Source organism: Sus scrofa, chromosome 11, assembly GCF_054392235.1.
Source record: "Sus scrofa isolate SSC_HxYL_T2T_F1_AM1 chromosome 11, Sscrofa_HxYL_maternal_Yorkshire_Landrace_v2.0, whole genome shotgun sequence".
Lineage (NCBI taxonomy): Eukaryota > Metazoa > Chordata > Mammalia > Artiodactyla > Suidae > Sus > Sus scrofa.
Genome location: NC_139393.1, coordinates 85,630,562 through 85,646,679, shown reverse-complemented (window position 1 = coordinate 85,646,679; position 16,118 = coordinate 85,630,562). Strand labels below are relative to the sequence as shown.

Here is a 16,118-nt window from a genome sequence, read left to right as displayed (position 1 = left end):
GCCCCTCAGTCCCAGCTCTCAGCCTGCGGCCAGCCCGTTGGTGCCTGGGGTCACTGCTGCGTTTTCCTGGACCACAGGTCCTCTTTGCTCCGTCCCCTGGGACAGCGGCTGTCACGAGGCCTGTGTCACTCGGCTGCCGAGGGTGAGAGAAGGAACCCGAGCGCGATGCTTCCATAAGGTCCCCGAAGGGCAGTGTGACCAGGCTGCCTGGTGTGAGGATGGCAGGATCCACCCACCTGGGAGCTGACAAAATCCCCAGATGTCACACAAAAGCACAGAAAACGAGAGCCCAGCAGACAAGCCAGGCACTTAAGGAAAACTCCTTAAGTGTCAGGTGTCCTGTTTCGATGGACATGCGCCCGCCGTCAGAGCCATGAGGTGGGCTGAGGCTTTAGGCTCAGCACGCCTGGCTTCCCAGGAGCCCTGGTCCCGACACACCTGCCCCACCTCACCTGGGTGCCACCTTCTCCAGCCCAATAGCCACAGACACTGTGCAAGGAACGTGCTCAGGCAGCCGGAGGACAGTCGACGCCCAGGTCACTCGCGGCTGTCACGCGGCCCCACGCACGTAGGCAGGTGACCAGGGTCTAACAAGGGCGTTACAGACTCGTAAGCAGCTGTGATGCACCCTCGGGCTTTGGGGTGCGTGTCTGGAAGCACGGGCAGAGACGTGGCAGTTCTAAAAGGCAAAATGCTGAATGCTCTCCTCTCGTCACGGGAACCTCAGTTCAGGGTCTCAGGACAGAACCTCCCATCAGAGCAGCGACTCCGACCCTCGGGGTCAGGGCACAGCGCCAGCGGCACGACCCCGCGCCTGTGTTTGGCTGTTCATTCGCCCCGGTAACCGTGCCCCCTGGAAGGAGGAAAACGGATCAAAAGGCTGCAGCATCGGCTGCGTTCCTTCATCTCAGATCCCTTCTAAGAAACCGGGTGAGACCATGCACACACTCGGAGGGCCTGGCGGGGCCCCGGCTGGGACGCGAGGCCGTGTCCAGCTCAGTTCTGGAGCTCGACTTGGTTTCATTCTCCGAGGCCCTGGGGCTCGCCTGCCTGTGCCCCCGGAGGCCCACACGTCAGGGTGTGTGGGCCACCCCAGCCTCGAGCCTGGATCCGGGCCTCCAGAGGGACCCTCCCCACAGAAAGTCGCGCGCTGGAAGGGCTGCAGGGACGGGAACGGCCCTGTGGAGACTCCGCCTGGCAGCGTGGGGCAGGGGCTGGGTCCCAGAGTCAGCTACCTGGCTCAAGTCCCAGCTTGGCTACTTCCAGGTGGGTGACTTGGAGGAATCACTGCTCACACCCTGCCTCGGTCTCCCCGTCTGTAAATGGGGCCCGCAATGCTCTTCCATCCCTGGGTCGTTCTGAGGGTTAAATACGTGGACATGGTTAGAGCAGCGCCTGGCACGTGGTACCCACCGTGTCCACATTAACAAGCGTGTAATACCCATAGTCAGCCACAAAAGCCAGGACACGCTGCTGGCCGTGTCCCCGGGTTCAGGGTGTCCTAGGGGCCCTGGGCTCCCCTGACCCATGGTGGCGAGGCCCGGCAGGGATGCAAGGTTGCCTGTGGGTCCATTTATCCAGCGCGTGTCTGAGCCTCCATGTCCGAGGCCCAGGTCATGGCCGTGTCCCCTTGATGCCGAGGTCTGAGGAAGCAAGGCCCCCAGACGGCGCTGGCTCGGCAGGCACAGAGGTCCCAGTGGGTGTGACACAGCGCAGCTCTACGGGTCCCAGGACCACCTCCTCACACAAGCCGGCAGATACGAGCAAAGCTGGGTGCCCGACCTGCAGCAGCACACAGACCCAGGAGCCTGGCACCCCCCTCCTGAGGCCCAGCTCCCCCAAACCAGAGTCTGGGGGTGGGCAACGCGGGGAGAGGCTCAGGCCACGGAGAACGGTGGTCAGAGGGGACCAGCCTCCACGCGGCCTCTGTGGATTCCAGATGAGGCCGGCGGATCAGGAGGGTCGGAGGAAGGGTGACAATTAAAGAGGCTCCACCAACAGCGTTTCAGTGTTTGCTCTCTTACTTCGCTTTTCCTTTTCTAGTTTTTAAACATTTTTAACAGCCACGCCCACAGCCTACGGAGGTGCCTGGGCCAAGGACTGAATCCGAGCCACAGCCGCGACTTAGGTCAATGCTGGATCCTTGAACCCACTGCGCCAGGCTGGGCATGGAACCCCCGCCCCTGCAGCAACTTGAGCCACCGCAGTCAGGTTCTTAACCCACTGCGCCAGGCGGGACCGCCTCACACATTCCCTTTTTAAACGGCTTAACCGGGGACACGGCTGAGATGCTCGAACCGCACCATTAATGAGTTCAGCGCCGAGTCCGCATGACGTGAGCGCGTGGGGACAGGCACAGCCCTCACACCGAGCTCCCTGTGGCCCCTTCACTGTGGTAAGAACGCGTGAGCCCTGCCCTGACATGGTTTTACGTGCACGGAGCAGAGCTCTCAGCCTGGGCGCTGGGCAGATCCTGAACCCCACCCTCCACCCCCCTGGCACCGAGGCCCCTCCGCCCGCCAGGGGTCAGCTGCTCCTCAGGACACAAGCTGCGCCCCAGACCTGCGTGTAACTGTCGCCTGCCGGGCTCTCCCTGGAGGTGGATGGGACGTTTGAGTGGAGAGGAAGCCGCTAACAATAGGGCTGCGATGGGACCGATAAGGGGCCTTTTCTGAGCGGCACCAGGCGGGGCGGGCAGACGGCTGTTTACACTCCGGCGCTGCAGGACTTTGGTCCAAAACCACAAACACTGGAGGACGCGCCAAGCTGTAATTAGGAAGTGGGTTTATTCCTTTGTTTAGAAAATTAATAGTAATACATTTAAATTTGATTTTAGCCTACGTTTTCCGATTCTCCGCACCCCAAATCCGCAAAACAGAAACGGCCCGGAGGAGGGGCTCGGGCGCAGGTTCTGCAGGACCCGGGTCCCTGGGCCCAGAGCCTCTGGGCTGGGACGCGGGAGAGGCGTCCTGAGGAAAACGGGCTTCCTCACGTCTCTCCCCAGGGACCCGGCAGGAAAAGACGACGCAGGAAGCGCCTCATGGCCGAGCCCTCCAGGAAACAAACCCGGAGGCCGGTGCGTATGTGAAACGCACCAAGTGACACCAGCAGCACCGACCACCGTGGGGCAGCGGGGGAGGGCGGGGAGGGCAGGGGGCTCACGCCCAGCCCCTGCCGAGGCTCCCATGGGAGCAGTGGCCGTGGCCTTGGAATCGCGGGGCCTCCTCCTCCTTTGTCTGGTGCCGACTGTTTACACACGCACCCGATCCAATCTCAGAAATGTCATTTATTCAAGCCTTAACTTAGAGGCAGTGTTTTCCAAGCGCACCATCAAGGTCACTGAAACTGGGTTAACCTACCTGGACATCTACTTAAGCATGAAGGTCGGGAGTTCCCGTTGTGGCGCAGTGGTTAACAAATCCGACTAGGAACCATGAGGTTGCAGGTTCGAGCCCTGGCCTCGCTCAGTGGGTTAAGGACCCGGCGTTGCTGTGAGCTGTGGTGTAGGTTGCAGACGCAGCTCGGATCCCGCGTTGCTGTGGCTCTGGTGTAGGCCAGTGGCTACAGCTCCGATTCGACCCCTAGCCTGGGAACCTCCATGTGCCGTGAGTGCAGCCCAAGAAATGGTAAAAAAAAAAAAAAAAAAGTAACTCTGGGGACATGCAACTCTGCAGCGAATCCTTATTTTAAGCCAGTCAAGGTCAAAGCTACCTGAAAGGAAGGCTCCCTCCCTCCTTCCCACTTCAAGCACGACGCCGCACCTTGGCAGAGCCCTTCCAATGCAGCACGTGTGTGGGAGCTTCCTGGCAGTGAGTAAAGAGGGCTGGGGATTAATTTCCTTTTTTAAAAAGACAACACAGAGTCACGGGCAGCTATAAGAAATAATCCAGAGAGGTTTCTCCCCCCACCCCAACGATACAAGGTGCAGAACGACAGCAGGATGTCACAACTCAGACACGGACGCCAACACAGCCACACTCAGGCCTCCCCATCACCACACGGTCCCCTCCCGGACACCCGCCTCCCCCACCCCCTCCTGAACCCTGGCGAGCAGGCGTCTGTCCTCCACCTCCATAGAGTCGTCACTTCAAGAATGTTCTCTAAATGCTCATAACCTCATGGGATTGGCCCTCACTCAGCCTGACTCCGGGACGCGCCCGGGGGTTTCGTGAACCTGCTTGACGAGCAGTTCGCGTCCCCGGAGTAGAGGGACCACAGCCTTTTCTGACCATCCACCCTCTCCAGATTCTGGCTCCTCTGAATAAAACGAATCTGAACACTGATGCACGCGGATTTGTGCGAATGGGTTTTCCTTTCTCTGGGATAAACGCCCAGCAGTGCCACTGCCCGGTCGGAGGAGAGCTGCAGGTCCGTTTGAAAAGACACTGGCGGTCGGTTCCAGACGCCTGGAGCCCCAGCAGCAGCGCAGACGCCCAGCTTCTCAGCATCCTCGCCAGCGCTGGGCACCGGGCGCTGCCATCCTCTAGTGCCACCGCCCTGCCAGGTGAGGGGCAGATCTGCAGCCACTCGCCACCTGGCGGGGCTGCACCGCCGGCAGCACGCGCTGCTCACCTGCTTCCTGTTTTCTGGCTGGACCGCCTGCTCTTCGCTCTTCGGCTGCTGAGGCCCCAGGTCCTTCTATTTGATGGAGACGTTTTACTTCAGTGACTGAGTTTTCGTTTCTGAAATTTCATTTTCTTCTCCTACTTCGTGGCTGAGCTGTCTTGTTTTCGCTTTCCTTTTAATTTTTTTATTTTTTTTTGTCTTTTTGCCATTTCTTGGGCCGCTCCTGCGGCATGTGGAGGTTCCCAGGCCAGGGGTCGAATCGCTTTCCTTTTTAAAGCAGGTCTACCATCGCTTGGGGACGCGTCCGTGGTGGCTGCTTCAGCCCCGTGCCAGACGGGGTTGCCAGCCCTCTCCTCTCTGTTGCATCTGCTGTTTTTCACAGAGCTTGCGATTTTCCTGGTTCCTGATGAGACTGGTTTTCAGTGGAAACGTGAACGTTTTCGTATCATGTTACGAGACTGTATTTTAAAAACCTGCTGTTCTGGCTGGATTCCTCGGGTGCCCCGGGGGGGGGGGCAGGGAGGGGACAGAGCCGGGTTCCCGCCACTGATGCTCAGGGCCCCGCCGACAGCTGGGGCAGAGGGTAGGGGTCCTGGCTACCCGCTAGGCCGGGAGGGTTTGGGGTGTCCTGCTCTGTTCCCCAAGTGTTCCCACCATGACTGTGGTGGGGTGGCCTCGTCCCCCGGGGGGGTGATGAAAGTCCTGGATCCACTAGGCTGCTTCTGAGTCCCACAGCGGGGAGGGCGTCCAGGGCCCACGAGGTCCCCACACACTGTCTGCCCACGTGGTCCTCTCACGCGGTCCCCCCTATGTGGGCTCCGCCAACCTCAAGTGTCGGCATGGGGCTCGTCACCACCCGGTGGGTGGAAGTTGGTCTCTGCCACCCCGAGACCACAGCAGCGCCCAGGCCGCTTCTCAGGGAGGGGTCTAGGCTCCACGGCCTTCGGAGCCAGAGTGGGGGCCGCAGTTTTCCCGTGGTGTCTGGCTGGGGCAGAGTAGGCATCATCCAGAAGTTTCTGTCCTTCCTTTTCTGGCTTTGGCGGCAAGAGCAGGCTTTGGTGGGGGCTTTTCTGAGGTTTTTTCCTGCTGGTGTTTCTGGCTGCTGGTCCCTCCAGCTCTGACCTGCAGTTCCTGAGGAAGAAGACCCGGGACCTGCCGCTGTGTCTTCCCGGGCCCTGGGGTCCCTGGCTGGTCTCCTCCTTGGAATCATGTTACCTCTGTCACGTGTGAAGCTCAGAGGGGTTGCTTGGTGGGACCTGGAATGGCCTGCTCCACCTTCCCGGACGTGGGCTTTCGTGGGTTCATCTTTAAAGTTAGGTCAGGGAAAAGCATCCTCTGACTCACTGGGCTCTGATGCGCTCCTCACCCTGGCCCGAGTGAGTTCAGTCAGGAAAACTCTTGAGACAACCGAGGGGGCAGCCTCTCAGTTTCCCACATAAAAGGGGCCCTTGACCTTGAGGAAGCCTCCAGCCCATGCCCTGGCAAACTCGTGGGTCAGGAGGAAAAAGCACTTCAGACCACAGGAGACACCTCCTCCCTCCCGGCAGGGCGGCTGGGCAGGCACGGAGAGGTGCCGGAGGCGACAGGGGTGGCTGCTGGGGGCGACGTGATGGCAGCCCCCCCACCCCGGTCCACGCCTGAGAGCGGCGAAGGCACAGCCAACGGGTGAGCCTCCGTGCCCACCGCAGCTGAGACGCAGAAAAAACCCAAACACCCACCTGCTGACGGGAAAGCGAGGCCCAGCCATGCAGGCTCATGGACGCGCTCAACACACCCCCTGAGGACGCGCCCCCCTGAGAACACGCCCCCCCAACCCCCCCAGAACACGAACCCACTGAGAACACAAACCCTCCCTGAGAACACGCCCACCCAACACCCCCCCACGCCAAGAACACGCCAAGGGGAAGAAGCCAGACACAGGTCTGCGTGTGGGATTCCTCAGATAAGAAACGTCCAGAACAGTCAGAGCCACAGGGAGGAAGGCAGGTCAGCGGCTGCAGGGGATGCGGAGGGGCGGAGTGAAAGCCCACGGGTGGGGGTTTCTTTTGGAGAAAAGAAAGGTCTAGAATCAGATGGTGGTGGGGCTGCCACCTCGGACTTACGAACAACCAGTGACGGCCGTGAGAGGGTGAGGAGTGACGAACAGGCACACTCATGTCACTGCGCTCTGCAGATACTGCGTTTTTACAGCGTGAAGGTCTGTGGCCGCCCTGGGCTGTCGGGGGAGGGCTGGCATTTTTCAGCAGTAAGGCATTTTTAAATTGAATTATGTATTTTTTTTTTTTGATATAATGCTACCTGCACTCAACAGACTAGAGCATAGCGTGAACGTAACTTGAACACGTACCAGGAAGCCAACACACGCCTGCGACTCGCCTGATAGAGGTGGTGCTTTACTGTCCTTGGCCTGGAACCGAACCCGCAACGTCTCTAAGCCTGAGCGTCCACAAGTTACACCCAAATAGCGCCGTTAGGGAAAATAAAGTCAATGGCGAACCAGACAATCCACACACACCCCAGCCCTCCCTGGACAGGGTCAAGCTCCCCACCAGTCACTCCCTCCTGCTTCCGGTGCAGCAACCTGGAGGCCGGCCTGCAGGTCATCTCACCTGCGTGACTCCCGCGCTGTGCACAAGCCAGTCCCCGAGGCCTGCCCGAGGTCCGCCAGGCTTGGCGGCCCTGGGCCAAAGGGCCAAACTGCACTGGCCTGAAGTGGCCCATCATCCTGAGAGGCCACAGCCTCCAGCCGACTTTCCCTTCGCCAACAGGGAGGGACGCAGGGGTCCAGCCTGGCCGGCTCAGCAGCACCACCTGCTGGCGTGTGCAGGTTGTGCGGCCGGGGGACTGGAGCTTCAGGTTGTCCTGCAGGGGACAACCGCACCCAGCACCGTCTGTCCTGCACCCTTGGGACGTCGAGTAGGGACGATCCAAGTGCACGTCTCCGAGCCCAGAAACCCTGCATTTTACACATGACCAAGCAGCATTTCTGCTGTTTTCTTTTCTTTTTTTTCCTTGTCTTTTGTCCTTTTAGGGCCACACCCGCGGCATATGGAGGTTCCCAGCCTAGGGGTCTAATCCGAGCTGTAGCCGCGTCTGCGACCCCACACCACAGCTCACAGCAACGCCAGATCCTTAACCCACTGAGCAAGGCCAGGGATTGAACCCGCAACCTCATGGTTCCTGGTCGGATTCGTTTCCGCTGCGCCACGACGGGAACTCCCTTTGCTGTTTGCATGTTCAGATACTAGCACACAGGTTTCAAAGTCATAATAAGTCAGGCTACTTCACGTTGCCCGAACCCCTGAGAGCCGACCTAGCGTCGACAGACACACGGGGACATCAGGAACCCCACCCACAGCGGACCACGGGCAGCGCCGGCCCTGGAGGCCAGCGGATCCCCTGGCGCCCGCGAGATGCCAGTGTCCATGGCAACCGCCTGGTGGTCAGTGGGAGGCAGGTCACCAAGGACATTCTGCGCCCCAGATAGACAATCAGGAAACTGACCTGCGACAGCCTCTGTAATGGTGTCAAAATAATCCACGAGTCGCTCACGGTGGGAACCCAAGAGCTTCGGGATCTATGGGGAAGGGTACCATGAGCTTTCGAAGTGCTTGTAACGCTTAATGTGAGACAGCCGGCCACGACATCTTTGCCTAAGGGACCTGACAGACCTGCAAGTCAGCTGCGGGTGGCCTGCAAGGGAAGCTCTGTCGCAGGCGGTCGTAGGCTGTCTGGTAGTCCCACCCCGGCTGGGAGCTCGCCCACGCAGCCTCTGGTGGGCTCCGGGCCGGGGTCCCCGGGTGCAGGCGTGAGGCCCTAGTTCGGCAACGCCACCCGCCCTGCACAGCCAGGTTGCTTTGGGGGCTCATCTCTTATCAGAGCCTGGGGGTGATTTTGCCACCAACCTGGGGCACCAGACAGCGGCAGGAGACCTTTCCGGTGGTCACAACTCAGCGCTGCCGGCATCAAGCAGACAGAGGCCAGAGCGGTCGCTCTCGGCACTGCTGGGGCTGCGAAAGCCCCCGGACCCCGCCGATCTTCGCCTGCTCCTCCCGCCCGGCTCCCGGGTGCAGCCCCTCAAATGACATGACTTGACCTTACTTTCCTCAGAGCGTAAAACAAATTCTCTACCTGCTGTTCACTGACATTCGCAGATGCACCTAGAAACTGAAACTCAGTGGTGACACTTTTCTTTCTTCCACGTGCGTGATTTTTCTTTCTTAGACGCTGAGGCTGCTGACACTTTGTCATTTCTGTGCTTGTGGCTCCTTCTGTCCTCATAGAGGGGCTGGGTCTCCGGCCCCCAATCGGGGCTCCAGCTTTCGGCTTCCACTGAGGCCCAGGGACCCCTGCTCCAGGAAGACCCCCACGGGGCTCCCGCCAGCGAGGAGGCGGGCTCGTCAGTGTGTGCGACGCGTGACCTGGCTGTTGCATAAGCCACACCAGAGGTGGGTGTCTCACCCTAACAGTGGACACCAGGACGACAGAGCTGAGGTCAGGAGAGTGGCCGTTTCCCTTTAAAACCAAACAAAGCCCCTTTCCTCCAAGACACCCCCCCACCGTGGACACAAGGCCGCTGGTTTTTACAGCCACTGCCTCTGTGAGATTATCCAACAGGGTGTCAGGAAAATAGTCTGCATTCCTGCCCAAGACAACGGCTGTCACAGGGCACGTCCCCTGCTGTTCTCCTCGACTCCTTTGAGCCTTCTTAACTGGAGTTTTGAAGAGTTAACTTTAGAAACACAGGAACCTCCAGGTGCAATCAGGGTCCTGCGTCCGTCCTTTGCGAGAGACACCTAAGAAGTTGTTTCCTAGAGCAGCTGAAGCACACATTTTTGAACCACACATTTCAGATTGTTTTCAGATGGGGAGAAATCTTTTATCAGTTTGAGGTAAACGACAAAATGTCCATGAACTTTCCGCCACCGGTAAATAAATCCCACCCCTTCCTGTTGGTACTTTTCCCCCAAAACCATCTTCCTCCAAACAAACAGCCCCAGATCAGAGGCTTTCCCCAAAAGCTTGTTCACTGCATCAAGAGGCAGATGCCGACAGGAGAACCACGCGTGTCCCGTGGCCGCTGTTAACACAGGTCCACAGACGACGCACCGCTTCCTCGCAGTGCAGAGCCAGCGGTCCCGGGTCAGACGCTGCTGCTCCCTTTTGAGGCCATGGGGGAGGGTCTGTCCCTGGGGGCTCCTGGCGTCCTCGGCTGGTGGGAGCGTCCCGGGGTCTCTCCTGCGTCTTCACACACACCTGCGCTGCGCTTTTTCCCTGCGAGCCTGTCTGGTGGCCGCTTTTATGTGGACACCGGCCATCCTGGGTCAGAACCAGCCCGCCCCAGCAAGACCTCATCCTTCCTAACTACACCTGCAACAGCCCGATCCCAAATAAGGCCACGACTGGAGGTGCTGGCTTCAGGACTGTAACCCAGGCGCCTTGGGGGCGGGGATGACGCAGGGCCTCCACCCGCTGCTGTGACCCTGTCACGTGGCCCAAAGCCGGTATTTGTTGGGAAACAAACACGCATGTGTCTGGGGCCAGGAAACTGGTCACACTTTCCAAAGGCCCATCAACACCCCGGACTGAGAAGTCGGGGGCTGCCAGGGGCCCGTGGGGAAGGTCGGCCTGTTCATAAGGTGGGGGTTGACGTCTCGGGGGGCCAAAGTGGGGGGGGGCGGTGTGAGGGCAGCCGGGGCCCAGGGCGTGAGCTGGCCCCTCGAGCTGCAGCATCAGGCCTGTGACCCTCCAGGACTCAGCGACCCTGCCCCGAGGGTGACGCCCCAAGAAAAACACACACTGTTCCCACCATCCTCAACGGTAAAGCCGGGAGAGGCCTCTAAACACGTTCCACAGGCGAACACTCACTCTCGCCTCGTCGTTAACTGTCAACAGAGGAAGTTGGCTCGGCTTCCTTCCCTGATCAGCTTTGCTCCCCACCTGCGAACACCTGCCTGGAGCCCCGACCCTCCTCTGACCACACGTCTGCAAAGAGTGGGCCTCTCTTGTCACATCCACATCCTTCCTGCGACCCCCCACCGCCTAAACGCCGCCACGTGAGACCTAAGGCGAACCCAGACACCACCTCCTCCAAACACGCTGGACGTGGGCCGCTCGGGCGCCACGACGCAGGGACAGCTCTGCGGACTCAAGGTCCCGTCGACAAAGGTGCGTTTGGGCGGGGACCCGGGAAGTCCCCGCACACCTGCTGTTTCTGGCTCCTCTGATCTCAGGTTCTTCTCCAGCTCCTTCTTCTCTTGCAGTTCACGTGTTGGTCCCGTAAAGCGCCCCCGGTCTGGCGTTTGCCGGTCCTGGGCCGCGGCCTTCAACGTGGCCTGTTCCCAGTATTTCCTGCAAACTGTCAGGTTTGCCCCCAGGTCAGCTTCTGGTTTATCTGCTTTGCTGTGAGGCACCTGGGCCTCCCCCCATCTCCTGACATCTGCTGGCAGGTGAGTCCCCCTTTGTACCTGTCAGAGCAGAGGCCGTGCACACGGCGCCATGTCCCTCAGCCTGGGTGGGGCTCCTCTGTCCCTCCATCCACTGAGTTCGCCCCCCCCCCCCAGGATGAGGCTGCTTCCCTCCCAGGGTGAGGCTGCCACCCCCCACGCCCCCCCAGCGTGAGCCAGCCCCGGGGTAACAGCTGCCTGTACTCAGGGCATCTCCCCTGCAGGCACTGGTCCTGAGTCTCCAACCCGCTGGCTGCAGGATCAGGTCATCTGTTACCTACACCAGGGACCAGCTCAGCCCAAGAGTCACGGTGCCCGGGGGTGTCCTGAACTGGCCACATGCACAGGCGGCCACACCCATGTGCTGCTGGCACAGGGGCTTGCTGGGTGAAGCTTTCTTTTGTGTTCTGCCTCCCCAGGGAGCACGCTTCTCTCAGATAACCTCAAAACTGTCCCCGCTGCCCAGAGCACAAATCCCGGCGCTTGCCCCTGCAGGCTGGCAAGTCCGCTGGGCGTGCTGGCCAGACCCTTCCCTCAAACACCCGGCTGTCCAGTACGGGGACCTCCTTCCCGCCTCCAACCTCAGAAGACAGACAAGGTCCTGACTGCACAGGGGACGGACAGGTCAGGAGAGGTGGCAGAACTTACGACAGCGACCTCAGATGCTGGGGCCATAACATAAAATTACCTGGTGGGTCTGTTTGTTTATGAGAAGGAGAAACAGTTATCAAAGACGCAGAGTCAGCCACGCCTCGACATCCAAGGAGGAGAAACGAAATAGAGAAACTCCGGGCCGTGCGTCTTGTGGAGCGTGGAGAAGCGGAGTACGGCATCTCGAATTTATTTCACGGTCTACTTAATGCAACCCATGAAAAACTGCGCTTAGGGCTGCAGTGGAGGCCGGCAGAACGAGCGAATGCTGTTCCCAAGAGTGACTGAAAGGCCGCCCGGCCGAGCGTCAAAGTCAGATTTTAAAGCCGCCAAAGCAAGACTACAAATGCAGACCAAGGAAAACGGACATAATAATAATTACAATCAGAATTCGAAGTTTATAGGCTTTCTATTTTTTCCTTTCTTTCTTTTTTTGTCTTTTCTAGGGCCGCTCCTGCGGCATGTGGAGGTTCCCAGGCTAGGGGTCGAATCGGAGCCGTAGCCACTGGCCTCCACCAGAGCCACAGCAACGCGGGACCCGAGCTGCGTCTGCGACCTACACCACAGCTCATGGCAACTCCGATCCTTAACCCACTGAGCGAGGCGAGGGATCGAACCTCGTGGATGCTAGTCGGGTTCGTTAACCACTGAGCCACGGCGGGAACTCTGGCTTTCTATTTTTTCAAAACATTTTTTTTCCCAAAGCAAAACCACGGTTCCTAACATTTTTGGTATTATGAAAGTGGCATTTCAATACAAAAACTGCAGAGTGGGGCGGGGGCTGGGGGCGGGAGCTGGGGGCTGATGGGGCAGAGCCTCAGTGCCGGAAGGTGAAGAAGTTCCGAGGTGATGGTGGCGACAGCAGTGCCACAGCCTGAATGTACTTCGAGCCACCGAACCCCACACTCAAAAGCAAAGTGGTCAATTTCATGTGACGTGCGTTTTTCCACACTCAAAATCGGAGTGGTTTCAAAAACTTAAGTTTTGACACAATCAGATGTCACATCCCAGAGAGTGTCTAAAGCCGCTCAGGAGCATCAGGACCCAGGGCGACGAGCGGGACACAGGGTGGGGGGCCAGGGGGTGATGGGGGGAGGCCCTGGGGTGGGGATGGTGGGGGAGGCTCGGGGTGGGGGTCTCCCCTACCGCAGCCCCTCACCCCCTGCCGGGAGGGGGACCAGGCTTCAAGCCTTGGAGCTGACGTGACAATCTTCCACCAACAAGCTGAGGTGGGGGCCGGAGGCCTCATGGGGTCGGGGGGTGCCCTGCAGGTCAGAGGTCAAAGGGCTCCAGCGGACCCTTAGGGGCCTTGCAGCCCCGCCCCACCTGGGCTCTCTCCTCGCTTCTTTCCCAGGAAAGGCGGCAACAGCGGGAAGGGACGGGCCCTGGAAGGACGGCCCTGAGGGCACCAGCCCCTGTGGGCAGCAGGCTCCAATGATGGACATGCAAAAATCACCTGCCCGAACCACAAAACCACTCGACGCCGGAAGGGCCATCAGCCTGGGAATGCAGGACCCCCGGCCGGTCAAACAGCCAAGCGTCTTCACGCGCACAAGGGCCACCAGCCGAGCTCAGCTCAGAACCTTGGGGACCAGACGCCGCCCCCGCCGGCAGGCTGGGCACCTTCTGCACAAGCAGGCTGGGCAGGACTGGGTTCCCAAGGTGCTGCAGTGACCATCCCCCGCCCCAGGTGCCTGTGGCCGGCCAGAGCCCTGGACACAGCCTGAGCAGGCGGCCTGGGGACACAGCACAGAGGTCTTGGGTCTCACGCCTGTCCTTGGGCGTCCCTGCACGCACTCGCCTGGCCCAGGGGCAACCGCTTCCCGGCTTGGGAAGGGACGGCAACAGGCACTTAAACGCAGGCAAAGGTAGGAACGGGGAGCCAGCCGCTTCCCCAGTATGTGAGGGGCAAGCTCTCAGGTGACCAGGGACAGGCAGACAGCGTCCCGGGCCAGGTGAGGGTCAGGCTGAGCTCTGAGGAGGGCGGCGTGCGCTGCCAGCATGTCCTGGGGCCCGGGCACACACTCGGTCAGCACCTCAATCTGACGGGGCATCAGATTCAAGCACCAGGGCGAGGACCCAGGGCGAGGTTGGGAACAGGGACTCGGGTGTACTGTGCTCCCCTGAGACCCAAACACGTTTCTCCTGATCCCACCCCAGAGCCAAGCTCACGGGTCTGCCGCCAGGAAGCCAAACGACCAACATCCAGAGACTCACCACCCACCACACGTGGTGGGAGCCAGCCGGACCCGGCCGCCCCTGCGGGCACCCGGGAGCCAGGGGTAAACAGTCCCCCAGGTCTAAGAGCCGTCGGTCTCCCACAAGGACCAGAGGAGCAACCAGAACAGCTTACGGACCCAAAGGCGAAGGCCGCCTACCTGTGGACATGGGCGTCCCGCCCCCCCGGTCCTGGACAAGCCTGATGACGTCAGAAACATCCACCTGAGGACCACTTTCCTCCTCTCTGGGCTCCCTGGACCCTTGTTCAGGAGGACAGGTGTCACCTCCAGCTTTCTGGCACAGGATGAACCTCCAACAGTCAAACATGAGTCTGCAGAGTGAAAAACAGATTTTAAAAGGAACATGAGGTCTCACGGCCCAAGGACACCCGCGACGATTCTTTGAACAAAACCCGAATCACTAAGAGGGCCTTTGGCGCTGTTTATTCTGAAGTGGATGCGGTGCGTTTAAAATTCAGTTCATTCTCCAACGCATCTCTGCTGCGTCGATGCGCAGCTGAACCAGCAACCTTCCTTCGTGCCCGTGAGGCGGAATAAAGCGCTGCGCTAGCGAAGCGCTCCTGACTCCTGCTGCTTCGGCCCAGAAAACCCAGATTTCCCCCTTGACACGTGGGCTCCAGCTGCAAGGATTACAGGCAACTGGTTCTGCCGGTTTTAATGTCACCGTCGACTTCACTGAACTGGCAGACGTGCGGCACCAGGGTGGCCGAAGAAGAGCCCCGGCCTCCAGGTAAAGCGGCGTCGGCCCAGCTCCAGAGCAAACCTGCGCGGCGGATGCCGCCAGTGAAAACCTGGCAAAGAAACTTAAGTCAAGTTTTGGAAGCGATCGGGGATTCAAAGAGACCGCTCGTGACTCTATTTCAAACCGAGGCCGCGTGGCGTCGGCTGCCGGGCCAATGGTCGCCTCCGGTGGGCGGTTGGTTGCCAAGGTCTCCTTTCAGGACTCGGTCCTTGGGCACGTGTTTGGCTCATTAGCGCCCCCGGGGCCTAGGAGCCGGCCGGGCCCTGTCCTTAACGACAAAGAGGCACCTCCTTCGTCCGGGATGGGCTGCCTCTGGCCGCTGCTCTGTCCACGCGGGCTCGCGCGTCCTGCCTCTGGCCACGCCTGGCCGCCGGCCCCAGAGGCCCTCCTGTTTCCATGCCTTTCCCTCTCTCCCTTCGCTGAAGCCCCTCGGTGTCCGGTCAGCCCGGAGCCCCTGGCCACGCAATGCCTGAGCTCAGCACTGTTCACGCAGGTGGCCGCCGGGCCCGTCCTCGCTCGCAGCCCCTGGGGAGCGGCTCCGATGTGCTCGGGGCCTCGACCACCCCCCCCAGGAGGAAGGGGCTGCGCAGGGCGGGACACACAATTCAGGTCCCAAAGGCTCGGGGGCTCAAGGTGACTAGAAGAGATGGCATCTTCTCCCCCCACGCTCCTGCCGAGACCGCCCAGCCTGTTGGCGTCCACGCCACCTCCTTCGCTTTTATCAACGCTGCCGCCGCCGGCCAGTGAGGTGCCGTGACCCGCGCCCATCTCCAGGTCACCTTCCCGGGCACGTCTGCAGGCCTTTGCAATGTTTTAGCAAACTCGCTTGCATAACCCTGGGACAGGGACCTTCCAGGTGACAGGAGAGAAGGAGCCACACCCCACACCCTCTCCTCCAGCAGGACCTCAGCCCTGGTCCCTGGTCCTGCCCCATGTTTCCAAGAAACCCGGCCAGACGGGCGATCCAGAAGGCGCCGACACGGAGCACAGTCTGACCCAGAGTGACAGACTTCCGGTGGCTTCATTCTAGTTTGGACATTTGAAAGTAGGAAGAAAGATTTCCTTGGCTAAAAACAAAAGCAACCCCCCCACCCCATCCTCTTTTCTTCCAAACTCTACTCAGAAGTTCCAACAGGGGCAGGTTAACTGTGAACGCAAACATCCCGAAGGAAGAGAAAAGGCCTGCTGTGTCTGCCTTCACTTCGTCCCCAGGGCCACGCTGTCCCTGGGCTCTGGGGCAGGCCTGCCGCCAGCAAGAAGGCCGTCCCACGGGGATCAGTGGTCACTGGGGCTCAAACACAAGTGCAAGATCCAAGGCTGCTCCGCGTGAGTTGCTCTGAAAGGCAGCAGAAACGTGTCCTTCAGCTGCCCTGGCAGGAACGCGAGGTCCCCGCTTCAGAGGACGAGGTCCAGGCCGCCCCTCCCGGGCTCAGCCTCCCACCCAGAGCCGAGCTGCCAGGGGCCTGGGGAGGG

The 16,118-nt window shown here is 60.3% G+C and overlaps 1 protein-coding gene and 1 long non-coding RNA gene across 10 annotated transcripts in view; both read right to left on the bottom strand.

Annotated features, from left to right (window-relative positions):
• The window catches only part of MCF2L (MCF.2 cell line derived transforming sequence like), a 97,442-nt gene that overhangs the window by 78,479 nt on the left and 2,845 nt on the right, over nt 1–16,118 (bottom strand). For 5 of the 9 annotated variants that reach the window (XM_021065972.2, XM_084982351.1, XM_021065959.2 and 2 more), the window contains exon 2: nt 14,042–14,214. In XM_021065972.2, the coding sequence (XP_020921631.1) occupies nt 14,042–14,210 (169 nt within the window). In that variant the 5' untranslated portion in view covers nt 14,211–14,214. Of the gene's footprint in view, nt 1–14,041; nt 15,982–16,118 lie in introns of all 9 variants that reach the window. The other 4 variants (XM_084982347.1, XM_084982349.1, XM_084982356.1 and 1 more) reach the window with 3 other exon arrangements.
• LOC146398740 (uncharacterized) lies at nt 1,906–10,658 on the bottom strand. Its single transcript, XR_014819993.1, has 2 exons — nt 7,775–10,658; nt 1,906–3,424 (listed from the first exon to the last, which is right to left on the bottom strand). It is a non-coding gene; the product is annotated as an uncharacterized LOC146398740 (long non-coding RNA).